This window comes from Pongo abelii, chromosome X (assembly GCF_028885655.2).
Source record: "Pongo abelii isolate AG06213 chromosome X, NHGRI_mPonAbe1-v2.0_pri, whole genome shotgun sequence".
In the NCBI taxonomy this organism is placed as follows: Eukaryota; Metazoa; Chordata; class Mammalia; order Primates; family Hominidae; genus Pongo; species Pongo abelii.
Window position 1 is genome coordinate 150,104,247 of NC_072008.2, and position 16,457 is coordinate 150,120,703.

The 16,457-nt window shown below is 35.0% G+C and overlaps 1 protein-coding gene across 1 annotated transcript; it reads left to right on the plus strand.

Moving 5' to 3' along the window:
* The first annotated feature begins 322 nt into the window (after window positions 1-322).
* On the plus strand, window positions 323-1,491 carry LOC100459265 (ubiquitin-conjugating enzyme E2 N). The gene has a single exon (XM_009235342.3). It carries the CDS (start codon window positions 353-355, stop codon window positions 779-781), a length of 429 nt encoding a protein of 142 aa, XP_009233617.2. The 5' UTR covers window positions 323-352; the 3' UTR covers window positions 782-1,491.
* The last annotated feature ends 14,966 nt before the right edge of the window (window positions 1,492-16,457 follow it).

Genomic DNA, 16,457 nt, shown 5'->3' on the forward strand with positions numbered 1-16,457 from the left:
ACAGGCGCCCACCACCACGCCCAGCTAATGTTTTGTGTTTTTAGTAGAGACCGGGTTTCACCGTGGTAGCCAGGATGGTCTGGATCTCCTGACCTCGTGATCCGCCCACCTCGGCCTCCCAAAGTGCTGGGATTACAGGCGTGAGCCACCGAGCCCGGCCGAAAAATGACTTGTCTTTAGTTTCAAACTACAAGATGGTTCATTAGCATGGTGAGATTAAAAATTGTTTTAAAATCCCATGCACATATATTTCCTACATAGCTGTTTAATACATTATTAACTAATATTACATTTTAAGTAGAAATAAAAGTATAAAGTACTGGACGAGACCGGAGGCCGAACTCAGGTTCTGATGTCCAGGCTGCCCCACAGGATCATCAAGGAAACCCAGCGTTTGCTGGCAGAGCCAGTTCCTGGCATCAAAGCAGAGCCAGATGAGAGCAACTCCTGCTATTTTCATGTGGTCATTGCTGGCCTTCAGGATTCCCCCTTTGAGGGAGGGACTTTTAAACTTGAACTATTACTTGCGGAAGAATACCCAATGGCAGCCCGTCAAGTACGTTTCATGACCAAAATTTATCATCCAAATGTGGACAAGTTGGAAAGAGTATGTTTAGATATTTTGAAAAATAAGTGGTCCCCAGCCCTGCAGATCCGCACAGTTCTGCTATCGATCCAGGCTTTGTTAAGTGCTCTCAATCCAGATGATCCATTAGCAAATGATGTAGCGGAGCAGTGGAAGACCAACAAAGCCCAAGCCATTGAAACAGCTAGAGCATGATCTAGGCTATATGCCATGAATAATATTTAAATTGATCCAGTCATTAAATGTGCATCACTTCTCCTGTTCTGCCAAGACTTCTTCCTTTTTGCTTGCATTTAATGGACATAGTCTTAGAAACATTACAGAATAAAAAAACCCCAGACATCTTCAGTTATTTGGTGATTAAATGTACGTTAGCAAATCTATGTCTTGTCTTGATTCACTGTCATAAAGCATGAGCAGAGGCTAGACGTATCATCCGGATTGTTGTGAAACGTTTAAAAGCAGTGGTCCCTCCCTGCTTTTATTCATTTCCCCCATCCTGGTTTAAGTATAAAGCACTGTGAATGAAGGTAGTTCGTAGGTTAACTGCAAGGGTGTGGGTGTTTTTCTTTATTTTTTTTTTTTTGAGGGGGAGAGGTAGTTTTATTTTAATGTTATGGGCTCCTTTCCCCACCTTTTTGGTGATCTAATTGGATTGGTTAAAAGCGGCTAACCAGTTCTTTAGAAATATGCTCTCTAGCCAAGTCTAACTTTATTTAGACATTGTAGATGGACAAGCTTGACTGTTTGAACCAAAATGGGAACATTAAACAAGCATCACAGCCCTCACTAATAACATTGTAACTTTGCGGTCAAGTGTAGAGTCCTCCCTTCAAAAAAAGCTTGTGACCATTTTGTATGGCTTGTCTGGAAACTTATGTTTTACTAAAATATTTTTTGTTATTCTAAAAAAAGTATAAAGTGCTAAATAATTATAAGAAATGTGAAGTACATATAGGAATAAAAATGATTTAATGATAAATGAATTGGGTAAATGGAGAAAATTGAGGTTGAAAAGACTGAATGTAATAAAAATATCTGTTAGAAAAAGCTAAAAGCAATGACAGGCAGGGAAAAAATTATATGCAACAAATATAGAAGGTAAAACAGACTTAATATATAAAGAGCTCTTATTAATAAGAAAGAGTTCTTGTCAGTAGTACAAATTCTCCAAGAATACATGTGTTATATTGCTTTACAACATCCTTATATTATCATCGCCATTGTACAGATAAGAAACTGAGCCACTTTAGAGTTCATTAACATGCCTTAGATTTCTCAGAAAGTTAGTGGTAGTCTAGGTATCCAAATCCTCATCTATCTGAGTTAAGAGCTCCTCTCTATTGTACTATAAGTCAACATTTGTGAATTTATTAATATTATAACTGAGCCTGATTCTTCCTGTACTTCTGCACTCGCTGTAAATTAACCATTTTACAGGATAATGCCTCTCTCAACACTAAAATCTTTATAATTAATCTATTTATGTAGCCATGCATTTTAATACATTAGAATCCCAAAGCCCTGCAATAGATTTTTTATATTTTATTTTACAATAGCTAATAATTAAGTTGATCAAATAATTATTTATTGAGTTGCTAGTATATGACATATATTAGCCTAGGTATTAGAAGATTGAACAAAAAATAGACAAAGACGTCTTTCCTCATGAAGTTTTATATTGTAGTGGGAATGAGATAGACAATAAACATGAGGCAAGATCATTATATAAAATATTAAAAGGACAAAGAGGTGTGGAGAATAATTAAGTTAGGTAAAAAGAATAGATGGCGATGAAGGTTGTCGTGTGTGTGTGTGTACGTGCGCATGCACTATTTTAAATAGTTTGATTAAGGCAGACCTAAGTGATATGGAAAATTACTGGACAAAGATTCAAAGAGTTTGAGGGAGATATCCATAAGGATATCTGGAGTTAGAGCGTTTCAGATAGAGGGATCAGGCAGTTCCTGAGATGAGAGCATTTCTACCATGATACAGAAAGAACAAGGCTCATGTGGTTGGAAAAATAAAAAAAGCGAGAAGAGAGAGGAATCAAAGATGAGGTTCCAAAGCTAATGGAATTTTAGATCCTGTAGAGCTCTGTAGCACATGGAAAGTACTTGGTCTTCTATTTTGCATGAAAGTCATTAATCCATTGGATGGTATGGGCTGAGGAATGATATGAACTGACTTAAAACAGAGTAATTCTGGCTGCTGCTTGTGAATCGATTGCCTGGGGGTGAGTGGAGGGGGAAGAAAATGTAAACTTTTAGATTAGGTGGGTCTCAAAATAATTCAGTGAAAAAACAGAGTAATGATCTAGTTCTAGCCTATAGGTGTGGATTGACATTCAATGAAGAAAAAAAAGAAACTTATTTATGATTATTACTTGAGAATATACAAAAAGTTTGAAGCTTTAGAAAATCGATAAAATTTACTGTGTTTTCTTCAGATTGATGGCTACTTCCTATATCTACCCCAAATGACAAAATGCTACTGATTTATATATATTTTATGCTCTGTGTAAAAATTTAGTAATTTGCAGGTGTCATCTTCCTCTATCCCATTTCCTCTGTCAGGGCCGGGATTTGTTTTCCAAACTACATGTGAATTGTCTTTTTTTTTTGACGGAGTTTCGCTCTGTTGCCCAGGCTGTAGAGCAGTGGCATGATTTTGGCTCGCTACAACATCCCCCTCCCAGGTTAAAGCGATTCTTTTGCCTCAGCCCCTGGAGTAGCTGGGATTACAGGCATGCACCAACATGCCTGCCTAATTTTTGTATTTTTAGTAGAGACAGGGTTTCATCATGTTGGCCAGACTGGTCCGGAACTCTTGACCTCAGGTGATCTGCCCACCTCGGCCTCCCAAAGTGCTGGGATTACACCACGCCCGGCCATTTTTATTTTTAATTAAGTTTTTGTTTTTCTAGCCTATTTCTAAATTCCTATCGATTTTTAGCCTATTTCTAAACTCCTATTGATCGTGAAGGTTAAAAGTATCCTCCCATTTGTCCCATGAAGTCTGTAGATATCACATAAAAACTGGACTTCTTGAACTCATGCTTTCACCAGTTACTCTGAAAGACTGTGATCCATATCAACCCAAAGGATAACAAAAGTTTTTATGGCTACATTTAAAGCAAATTCAATTTTATATTTTTTAATGCAAAATTTGAGGGAAATAAGTGAAACACCTAAAGGCAAGGTCTTTGATTTAGTTGTATACTTTTTTCCGAACTTAAATAACATGGTGAACTTAAGTAAGATAGGATATATATATATATATATCTCTCACATATGTGTCAAAATAACAGAAACTAGGCAAAATTCATCACAAAATCAGACATGCATTTTTGTTGTGGTCTTCAATATCTTTCACATGATTGCATTTTATTACATAAAAATGTATTTTCACCAGAAAATTATTTAACTTGTAATGAATGTTATTTGAAACTCTAGAAAAAGTGTAGATATTTAGATATTTAGGCACTTCGAAAGCATACTGATAATAAGGAATACTTTATCATCATTAAGAGACATTAGTACACATATACATGGTTCAAGAAGCAGGGCTAAGCATATACTATGTAAAAGAAGCAAAAAGACTCTTATTTTAAAATACTGGTAAAATAATTTGACACTAGTTCTAGTGTCAAACTATTCTGAATTTGTCCTTGAGCAAATTATATAAGTTCACTGAACTTCAGTTTCTTTATCTGTAAAAAGTAAAGATAATACCAGCTGCAAGAAGTTACTGTGAAAAGTAGATAAAGTAATGTATTAAATATATAGCTGCTAGTACAGAGTAGGAACTGAAGAACTGATGGTTTCCTTCCCGTTCACTGGGCCTCACCAATCAGTTGAGGAAACAGAGTATAGATACTACATGTAAATAATAAAACATAGCAGTTAGCATAGACAAAGAGTCATGTGAATGGTGTTGGTAACTGACACAACAAGAGTTCAGAGGAAATTTTGTAGGACTGGCGTCTAAAGATGCTTCTTGGGGAACACAGGCTTTGGTCCAGAAATTAAAGGAAAAATATTAGAAAAATAGAAAGACAGTTGGTATGATCTTCCAAATGCAACCCATTTATTTATTAGGCAGGACTTGGTGGAGATCCAAACAAGAAAGCTTGTTCTTTATCACCACAATTTAATACACAAAACAACTCTGCTAGATCTTCCTTTACTGTCTTCTTGATCTCATGGGGGATTTTATAGTCTTTCCAGCCACGTTTGTTTAATTAGAATATCCTCATTTTAGAGGTAATTATATGTATTTATTTTTTATTTTAATGTTTATAGATTTAGGGGTTTTGATGCATGGACCCATTGCATAGTAGTAAAGTATGTACTTTTAGTGTAACCATCATGCAAACAGTATACATTGTACCAATTAGGTTATTTCTCATCCCTCACGTTTCTCCCACCCTCTCACCTTTCCAAGCCTCTATTATTCCTCTCTCTGTGTCCATATGTACACAATATTGAGCTTTGATTTATAAGTGAGAAAATGCAACATTTGACATACTGTTTCTAAATTATTTTACTTTAAATAATGGCCTCTAGTTCCATTTATATTGCTGCAAAAGACACAATTGCATTCTTTTTTATGGCTGAGTAATATTCCATGATGTGTGTGTACATATACATATACATATAAATATATATATGTATATATATATGTCTGTGTGTGTGTATATAAAATTTTCTTTTTCCAGTCATCCATTGATGGACATTTATTTTGATTCCATATCTTTGCTATTGTGAATAGTGTTGTGGTAAACATATGAGTGCCAGTATCTTTTTCATATAATGATTTCTTTTCCTTTATGTAGATGCCCAGTAGTGAGATTGTTGGGTGGAATGGTAGTTCTATTTTTAGTTCTTAGAGAAATCTCCATACTCTTTTCAATGGATGTACTTCACCACCAACAGTGTATGAGTCTTTCCTTTTATTTGCATCCTCTTCAACATCTGTTATTTTTTGACTTTTTAATTATAGCCAATCTGACTTGTGTAAATGACATCTCTTTATGACTTTAATTTCCCATTTTTCTGCTAATTAGAGATGTTGAGCATTTTTTTATATGCTCGTTGGCCATTTGCATGTCTTCTTTTGCAAAGCGTTCTGTTGCAGGAAGTCAGGGACCCCAAATGGAGGGAATGGCTGGAGCCGTGGCACAGGAACATAAATTGTGAAGATTTCATCTTAATATGGACATTTATCAGTTCCCAAATAATACTTATATAATTTCTTATACCTGTCTTTAATCTCTTAATCCTGTTATCTTTGTAAGCTGAGGATGTACGTCACCTCAGGACCACTGTAATAATTGTGTTAAATGTACAAATTGATTGTAAAACATGTGTGTTTGAACAGTATGAAATCAGTGCACCTTGAAAAAGAACAGAATAACAGCGATTTTTATGGAACAAGGGAAGACAACCATAAAGTCCAACTGCCTGCGGGGTTGGGCAAAAAGAGCCATATTTTTCTTCTTACAGAGAGCCTATAAATGGACGTGCAAGTAGGAGAGATATTGCTAAATTCTTTTCCTAGCAAGGAATATTAATATTAATACCCTGGGAAAGGAATGCATTCCTGGGGGGAGGTCTATAAACGGCCGCTCTGGGAATGTCTGTCTGGTGCAGATGAGATAAGGACTGAGATATGCCCTGGTCTCCTGCAGTACCCTCAGGCTTACTAGGGTTGGGAAGAAGATTCCGCCCTGGTAAATTTGTGGTCAGACTGGTTCTCTGCTCTTGAACCCTGTTTTCTGTTGTTTAAGATGTTTATCAAGATAATACATGCACTGCTGAACGTAGACCCTTATCAGTGGTTCTGCTTTTGCCCTTTGTTCTGTTCCCTCAGAAGCATGTAATCTTTGTTAGACCCTTAGTAGTTCTGCTTTTTGTTCTTTGAAGCATGTGATCTTTGTACCTACTCCCGGTTTTTACACCACCTCCCCTTTTGAAACCCTTAATAAAAACTTGCTGGTCTGAGACTCAGGTGGGCATCACAGTCCTACCGATATGTGATGTCACCCCTGGTGGCCCAGCTGTAAAATTCCTCTCTTTATACTGTCTCTCTTTATTTCTCAGGGGCTGACACTTATGGAAAATAGAAAGAACCTATATTGAAATATTGGGGGCGGGTTCCCCCAGTAGTATTCATTCATGTTCTTTACCTACATTTTAATGGGGTCATTTGTTTTGTTGTTGTTGTTGTTGTTGCTATTTTTAGTTCCTTGTAGGTTCTGGATATTAGTCCTCTGTTGGACATATAGTTTACATTATATTTTTTCCATTTTGTAGGTTGTCTATTCACCCTGTTGATTGTTGATTTTTCTATGCAGAAACTTTTTAGTTTAGTTAAGTGCCATTTTTTCTATTTTTGTTTTTGTTTTGTTTGCCTTTCAGGTCTTAGTCATGAATTATTTCCCTAGACCAATGTCCAGAAGAGTTTTTCCTTTTTTTTTCTAGAATTTTTATGGTTTCAGGTCTTACATTTAAGTTTTAATCTATGTTTAGTTAATTTTTGTATATGGTGAGATATATAGGTTCAGTTTTATTCTTCGGGATGTGGCTATTAGATTTTTCCAACACCATTTATTGAAAAGGACGTCCTTTCCCCAGTGTATGTTTTTGTCAACTTTGTTGATCAGTTGGCTGTAGGCATGTGGCTTTATTTATAGGTTCTCTATTATGTTCCATTGATCTATGTGTCTAATTGTATACCAGTACAGAAGTGTTTTGGTTACTATTTCCTTGTAGTATAATGTAAAGTCAGGTAATATGATCTCTCCAGCTTCGTTCTTTTGCTTAAAATTGCTTTAGCTATTCAGTTTCTTTTTTGGTCCCATATTAATTTTATGACTATTTTTCTAATTCTGTGAAAAATGATGTTGGTATTTTAATAGAAATTGCATTGAATCTATAGATTGCTTTGGGAAGTATGGTCATTTTAACTATATTAATTCTTCCAATCCATGAGCATAGGATGTTTTTCCATTTGTTTGTGTCATCTAAAATTTCTTTCATGAGTGTGTTGTATACTGCCAGAATAAGCTTCATAAATGAAAGATAAATAAAGCATTTCCCAGACAAGCAAACACTGAGGTATTCATCATCACTAGACTGATTCTGCAAGAAATGTTCAAGGAAGTTCCAAACATAAAAACAAGATGTCAACAGTCACCATCATAAAAACACACAAAAGTATAAAACTCACAGGTCTTATAAAAAATTACACAAAAGAAGCTACAGAACAACTAGATAATTAACATAATGACAGGAACAAAACCTCACAAATCAATATTAACTTTGAACATAAATGAATTAAATTCTCCACTTAAAAGGTACAGATTGACAGAATGGATTTTAAAAGAAAACATGATCTGACCCTATGCTACTTACAGGAGACACACCTTATTGATAGACACTTATAGAATGAAAGTAAAGAAAAGGGAAGAGATATTTCATGGAAATAGAAACAAAAAGCAAACAGAAGCACTGGATTTAAATTGGACTTTAGATCAAATGGAGCTAACAGACATTTATAGAGCATTCTGTACAACAACCATAGGATATACATTCTTCACATCAGCTCATGGAACATTCTCCAAGGTGATAAACTGTATGTTAGGTCACAAAACAAGTATTAATAAATTTCAAACAATCAAAATCATACAAAGTGTCTTCTTGGACCACAGTAGAATAAATTTTGAAATCAATTCCAAGAAGAGCTCTTGGAAATTATACAAATAGACAACATGCTCCTGAATGATTTTGTGGTCATTGACAAAATTAAGATGAACAGTTAAATTAAAAAATAATAAAATATAATTCATTTGAAATGAATAAAAATGGAGGTACAACATACCAAAACAAAGAAGCACAGCCAAGAAGTGCTAAGAGGGAAGTTTATAACTTCAAATTCCTACATCGATAAAATAGAAAGATCAAAAATTAAAAACTAATGTCATACTTCAAGGAACTCAAAACACAAGAACGAAACAAACCCAAGAGAGCAGAAGAAAAGAAATAACAAAGATCAGACCAGAACTAAATAAAATTGAGGGAAAAATCAAAAATACAAAATGTCAGTGAAATGAAAGTTAATCTTTTGAAAACGTAAATTAAATTGACAGACTGCTAGCTAACCAAGAAGAGAGAAGATTCAAATAAGCACAAATGAGAAGTGAAAAAGGGGACACTGCAACTGATAACCACAAAAATACATAAGATCATCAGAGACTGCTATGCATATTTCTATGGTTACATTTATTTATTTATTTATTTATTTATTTATTTACTCCAAATGAAAACTTCATCATCATTCATTCAGTTACAATCGTTATTCCCTACTCTCCAACCTACATTTATTTTGATGAGAGGTAACATTACTACTCTGCCACCTGTCAATATTTTTCTAGCCTCTCTAGTACCTATAGTGTCCACTTTGTTCTTAAGACACAGGAACTCTTTCCTACTCTTGGTGAAAGTGAAGCTGGTGCCTGTGAAGTTCTTTCTGCTCAAGGTCTCAGGAGAAGGCTTTTAGATTTTTCCAGAAATAATAGAACACCAGTCTCTGTGTCTACCCATATTCCAGGAGACATAGGTCAAGTTATAACTGTAACTAACACCACTTTGGTCATACGACATCAATGAGAGTCTACTGAACCCTCACATTTGGCTGAGGGTAAGGTAACTATGACAAGGGGTAATAAAATGGTATAGTACTCCTTATTATACTAGTAGCCATCTTAAAAGAAATAACTGTTTCCTTTTATGAGCAATTTATTCTGAATGTCTTCATTTCTTTTAAATGTTCTATAACGGTCTGTCCATCAATTACCTTCACAATACTTGGTACTTGTCACCCACTATCCTAAGAAGACAGCAAAAATGTCTACTTTGGTGCTTAAACACATGAGGAAATGAAACAGAATGAATGAGTATTCAGGCATTTCTGATTTCTCTATTTGGGCAATGGAACTATCTCTAAAGTTCTCATTGGGTTATTTATATCATATTTCAAAAAGTTGCTATGGTTCTTTTTCCTGCAAATCTTCTGTCGATTATTCATTCTTTCTTAGAGTATTTATGGTGTACCTACTATGTGGCAAGCTTGGTCCCCCATGATGGGGCTACAGTAGGGTATCTAGGGTCTCGAAATCAAGTAGGAAAGCAAAATATAAACAATTAAGTCTCTCCCAGAGTAAGGAAGAGGGTGAAAGAAATGCTATGGTAATACAAAATATAGGTTAATTAAGCCTACTGAAGCAGTCAAAAAAATCTTCAGCACTGAGTAAGACTGACACCTAAGGTCAAACTTCAAGGAACTGACACTTCTCTTTATGTAATATTACTCCTCTGAAGTTCCTGATATTTCCCTTGATGTGAATAAAAGCTATGTTTTATGAAAAAAGTTTCATTCATCATTTTCTCTTTTTTTTCGGTTCTCATGAGCACGTCATTTTCAAGAATTCCTTTTTTTCATATTTTTATCTATTTAGTCTATTTATGTTCTCAGTTTTCTATCTTTAATTAGTTCAATTTCTGGGCCTGAAGTGAAGTTAATTGTATTGAGACACTGTAAAACATATGGTTAGAAAAAAAGTTGCAGTAACAAGGAGTGACTTACTCCCCACTGCTGAATAAAGGCAACTGGTTGAATTTAAGTGTTCGGCAGACAGAAATACCTACTTCATACGTAATGAGATGCTACACAGAATGTCAAAGGCAGTGGAAAAAAAAATGCAATCACTTGCTACTGAATTCCATGGATTCAACTTTAGGCTTGCAATGTTACTTTGAAGCACATGATATGAAGATTGCAGACTTCCCTTAAAAAAAAAAAAAAAAACATTTTGAGCAGCTACATTTAGAATAGTCAATAGTACTAGCAAGTGAATGGTAAATGAATTCTAGAGAAATTCTTTACAAATTGAGATTGTATTCCTAACCGAATGATAAATTCATATGTGTTTGGCAGGGGTTCGTAAATGATTGCTTCTTTCGTTTGTGGTTAGGGACAGGGCTCAGGCACTTTTTAATTCACTACCTAAGGCTGAGAGCTAGCTTTTATCCCCGATCTTCTTACAATTCAGACTCTCACTAGTGCCTCTATCTATCATCTGCCCCCAAAATGTCCCAGGCTGATGTTGAGGGCTCTGGCTGGTCTCCAACAAGTAATTGAGAGTATAGAAAATAGAGGATGTAGAAATTACAGTGAATTTCAGGAAAAGGTGTTAAAATATTTTATTTAAAAGCCAAAAGTTCTCTGCTCTTCACAACATATTCGAAATGTAAGGTGTTATTCTGATAACACACTGAATTGAACATAGCGGACTATTTATGATCTGTTGTTTGTCTGCCACTTAGACCAGTCTTGTACATCTGTGAAAGAATAGAAGTTCAAAGCGTGAGAAATTTATTTTATAAACATTCATGGCTAGAATAGTAGAGCCTTGGCTGTACAGGCAGATGGCAGGTATTGCTCTGACAGTTCTTTGGTACATGCCAGGCACTGTGCTAAATGATTCTGTATTAGTCTTTTCTCCCACTGCTATAAATGACTATCTAAGACAGGGTAATTTATGAAGAAAAGGGATTTAATTGACTCATAGTTCAGCAGACTGTACAGGAAGCATGGCTTGGAGGCATCAGGAAACTTACAATCAGGGTGGACGGCAAAGGAGGAAGCAAGCAAGTCTCACCATGGCAGAGTAGAAGAGACAGAGAATGAAAGGGGAAGTGCTACACACTTTCAAACAACCGGGTCTTGTGAGTACTCTATCATGAGACAGCACTAGGGAGATGGTGCTAAACCATTAGAAACCCCCATAATCCAATCACCTCCCATCAGGCTCCACCTTCAACACTCGGGATCACAATTCAACGTGAGATTTCGGTAGGGACAGGAAGCCAAACCATATCAGATTCACATGGGTTTTCCCATTTAATCTTTAAAGCAACCCTGTGATTGAGTCAGGGACTGCGTTCATTCCCATTTATAGAGGAAGAAAGAGGTTTGGAGTGTGCTGAATATTCTGCCTTTCCCTCCAGGTTCCCACTTCACCCTTCTTCACCTTGCTCTGTGATTGCAACGGCTGATTACTATGAACTGCATCACCTGGAGCTCTTGCTCTAAGGTTCAGATTAGGTTTGGCTTATAAAAGGCACCAGATCGAGATTAGAGGCAGGAGGAGTAAGAGGTCAAGATCTTTATTCCATTATTTCCTCCATTCTGTGTGTAGTTTGGTATTGACTGTGTTCTTCTACTGAATGCCACAGGTCCTCTCAGGTGGCTCTCTCCATACATCCATAACCCCTGCAGGATTCTGGTGATTACGCCCTCATCTTGCCCTTTCAGGCCAAGGCATAATGAGGGTTTTCTACTGTTTTTAACCAAGGACTTCAACAACATTTTGCGGTAATCACATACTTTAACTCTATCCACGCATTTATAAATAACCTTTGTCTTAATTTCCTTTCAAATTCTCTTTTTGAGTGGCATCTGTTTTCTGCTGGACAAAGATCACACAGCTAGAATATTATCTCACCATTTTATTTAGGTGCTTTATTTAGGTTGTAAAAATGTAACATAAAATTTACCTTCTTATCCACTCTAAGTCTATAGCTCAGTAGTGTTATATATATTCTCATTGTTGTGAAACAGACCTCAAGAAGTTAGATTGCAAATCTAAAACTCTATACACATTAAACAACTCTCCTTTTCCCTTTTTCCCCAGCACTTAGTAACCACAATTCCGCTTTGTTTCTATGAATTTGACTACATTAGATACATCAATATTAGTACAACAATATAGTATTTGTCTTTTGTAACTGGATTAATGCACTTAACATAATGTTCTCAAGATCTATTCATGTTGTAGCATGTGACAACCTTACTACATTTTTAAGGTTGACTAACACTCCATTTTATGTAATACAACATTTTGTTTATCCATTCTTGAATAACAAGACTGGACATTTGTGTTGCTTACATCTCTTTGCTATTTTGAATAGTATTGTTTTGAATGCTGGTATACAAATATCTGCTTGAGACCCTTCTTTCAATTCTTTGGGTTACGTACCCAGAAGTGAGATTTCTGGATCATATGTTAATTTTATTTTTAATTTTTCAAAGAACTTCCTTACTTATTTTTCTATGGTAGTTGCAACATTTTCCACAGTGCTACCACAGTAGTAGCACTATTCCACCAACAGTACAAAAGGGATGCAGCTATTTGACATCGTTGCCAACACTTGTCATTTTCTTCTTTTTTTTTAACAGTAGCAATTCTAAAGGGTATGAGGTGATACATCTTGTTGGTTTTGATTTATATTTCTCTCATGATTAGTTATGTTGAGCATCTTTTCTTATGCTTGTTGGCCATTCATATAACATCTCTGGAGAAATGTCTATTCAAGTCCTTTGCCCATTTTAAAATCTGGCTACTACTTTGTTGTTGTTGTTGAACTGTAGGAGTTCTTTATATGTACTATATATTCACTCTTTATCAGATATATGATTTGCAAATATTTTCTCCCATTTCATAAGTTGTTTTTCACTCTGCTAATTGAATCCCTTGATTCACAAGGGCTTCTAAGTTTGATGTAGTCCCATTTATCTGTTTTGCTTTTGTTGCCTCTGCTTTCAGTGTCATATCCAAGAAATAATTACCAAATTCATTGTCATAAAGGTTTCCACCTATGCTGTATTCAAGGAGTGGTACAATCTTAAGTCTTACATTTAGGTTTTTAACCTGTTTTGAGTTCATATTTATATGGGATTAATATGAGTCCTACTTTATTTTTTTGCATATGTTACCCAGCTTTTCTAACATCACTTGTTAAAGAGACTGTTAATTTCTCCGTTGAGTGGCCTTGGCAACCTTGCTGAAGATCAGTGGACCACAAATGTGTGGATTTATTTCTGGGATCTCTATTCTATTCCATTGGAATATTTATATTTTTTTTATGCCAGTACCACAGTTTTAATTACTGTAGCTGTGTAATATGATTTGGAATCCGGAAGTATGAGGGCTCTAAATTTGTTATTCTCTTTTCAAAATTGTTTTGGATATTTGGAGTTACTTGATATTTTATGTTAATTTTAAGATTCATCTTTCTATTTTGGCCAAAAAAATGACATTGGGGTTTCGGTTGAGATTGAAGGGCTCCAACTTTGTTATTTTCTTTTCGAAACTGTTTTGGATAATTGGAGTTTATTGATATTTCATGTTAATTTTAGGACTAATCTTTTAATTTTGGCAGAAAATGACATTGGGATTTTGAGATTGAATTTAAACTATCAATCACTTTGAATATTATGGACATCATAATAATATTAAGTATTTCAATCCATAGGCATTTTATATCTTTCAATTTATTTGTGTCTTCTTTAATTTATTTCAGCAATGTTTTATTGATTTTAGTGTACAAGTCTTTTATCTCTTTGGTTAGGTTTATTCCTAAGTATTTTATTTTTTATATGCGATGATAAATATGATGGTTTTCTCAATTGTCTTTTCAGATTGTTCACTATTAGTGAATAGAAATACCTGATTTTTCTGTTGATTTTGTTTTCTACAAGTTTGCTGAATTCATTTATTAGTTTTAACACAATTTTGTAAAATTGTTAGTTTTTTACCGGTGAGATCATGCATTCTATGAACAAAATTAATTTGACTTCTCCCCTCCCAACTTGGAAGTCATTAATTAAGTAATTAATTAATCAATTTTGTTCACTTGCTCTGGCTAATACTTCCAATACCATGTTAGATAGAAGTGCTGACAGTGGGCATCCTTACCTTGTTATTAGTCTTCCAGAAAAAGCTCCTTATATTTCACTATTTAGTATGATGCTAGTCATAGACTTTTAGTAAATGGGTTTCATTATGTTGAGGCAATTTCCTTCTATTTCTACTTTGCTGAGTATTTTTGTTATAAAAGCTTGTTATATCTTGTCAAATGCTTCTTTTCTGCATCACTTGAGAAGGCCAGGTGTGTCCTCTATTCTGTTAACATGGTGTATTACACTAATTGATCTTCATAGATTGAACCATCTTTACATTCTAGGAATAAATTCCACTTGGTCAAGGTATATAATCCTTTATTATTATTATTATTATACTTTAAGTTTTAGGGTACCTATGCACAATGTGCAGGTTTGTTACATATGTATACATGTGCCATGTTGGTGTGCATGTCCTGTTGAATTTGGTTTGTTAGTATTTCCTTGAAGATTTTTGCATTAATATTCTCTAGGAATATTGGTCTGTAGCTTTCTTTTTTGTAGTTTAATTGCCTGGCTTTGGTACCAGAATAATTCAGGTCTCATAGAATAAACTTGGAAGTTTTCCCTCCTTTTTTTTTTTTTTTTTGCAGGTATCAGGATGAATGGTGTTGTTTCTTTAGTAGAATTCTGCAGGGAAGCCATCTGGTCCTGGATATTGCTGGGAGGTTTTTTAATTACTGATTCCATCCCTTTACTCATTATTGGTTTGTTCATATTTTCTATTTATTCATGGTTCAGTCTTGATAGTTTGAGTTTCTAGTAATTGATGGTTATTTTTTTAGATTATCTGATTTATTGGCATACAGTTCCTCATATATTCTCTTGTTAGACATTTTATTTTTATGGCATCAGTCATCATGTTCTCCTCTTTTAATTTCTGATTTTAGTTACTTGTGTCAATCAAGAAAAATGACAGAGATGCTACTTAGCCATAAAAAGGACTGAAGTAATGGCATTTGCAGTAACCTGGATAGAATTGGAGACTGTTAATCTAAGTGAAGTAACTCAGGAATGGAAAGCCAAACATTGTATGTTCTCAGTCATAAGTGGAATCTAAGCTATGAGGACATAAAGGCATAAGATTAATACAACGGTCTTTGGAGACTCAGGTGAAGGGGTGTAAGGGGGTGAGGGATAAGAGTACACATTGGGTACAGTGTACACTGCTCAGGTAATGGGTGCACCAAAATCTCAGGAATCACCACTAAAGAATTTATTCATATACAAAAATTAATTAATTAGTTAAAAAATAACTGATCTGTTGTCACTCTAGATTATATTTGTCTTTTTTGGAGTTCCACATAAATGAAATCATAAAATGTACTATTTTGTGTCTGGTTTCTTTCACTCAGCATAGTTTTACGATTTAACCATGTAGTTACATGTATCATTCCTTGTTATTGTTGAGTATTCCATTGTAGAGATACACTAAAATTTGTTTATTTGTTTATCTATTAATAGGCATTTGAGTTGTCTCCAGTTTGGGATTCCTACAAATGAAGCTGTTAAGAACATTAAAAAAAAAATGACCGGGAAAAATTTCAATCATTTTAGGAGGTTTATTTGTCAAAGTTAAGGACGAGCACTGGGGAGACAGGCCTATGCCTTTCTCTGAAGCTGATTTTGAGGGCTCCAAATTTAGAGGGGAAAATATTGAGAAATACACAATTTTCATGTAAGAGGAGGGTGGGGGAAAATAGTCATTCATGCCTTTGTCTGGTTCAGTGAATCTGCATTTTTGCATAAGTTAACATAGACAGTAGGACAGGGGTAATAATCAGATATACATTTGTGTCAGGTAGTCAGGGGGATGACACATAAATTAAAATCTGTCCTTTGAGTTCTGTCCTATGAACCTGTAAAGATAAGCTATCAATTTACATTGCCATGGTGAATTTTTACAGAAATACTTTAAGATAAACATCTTGGAGTCCACTAGGAATTTCCTTGTGGGCAAAATATGAGGGAGGTGTGTAGCTTTTAATCTGTAGCCATCTTATTTAGGAACCAAAAGGGAATGCAGGTGTGCATAACCCAGTTTTCAGCTTGACTTTTGCTT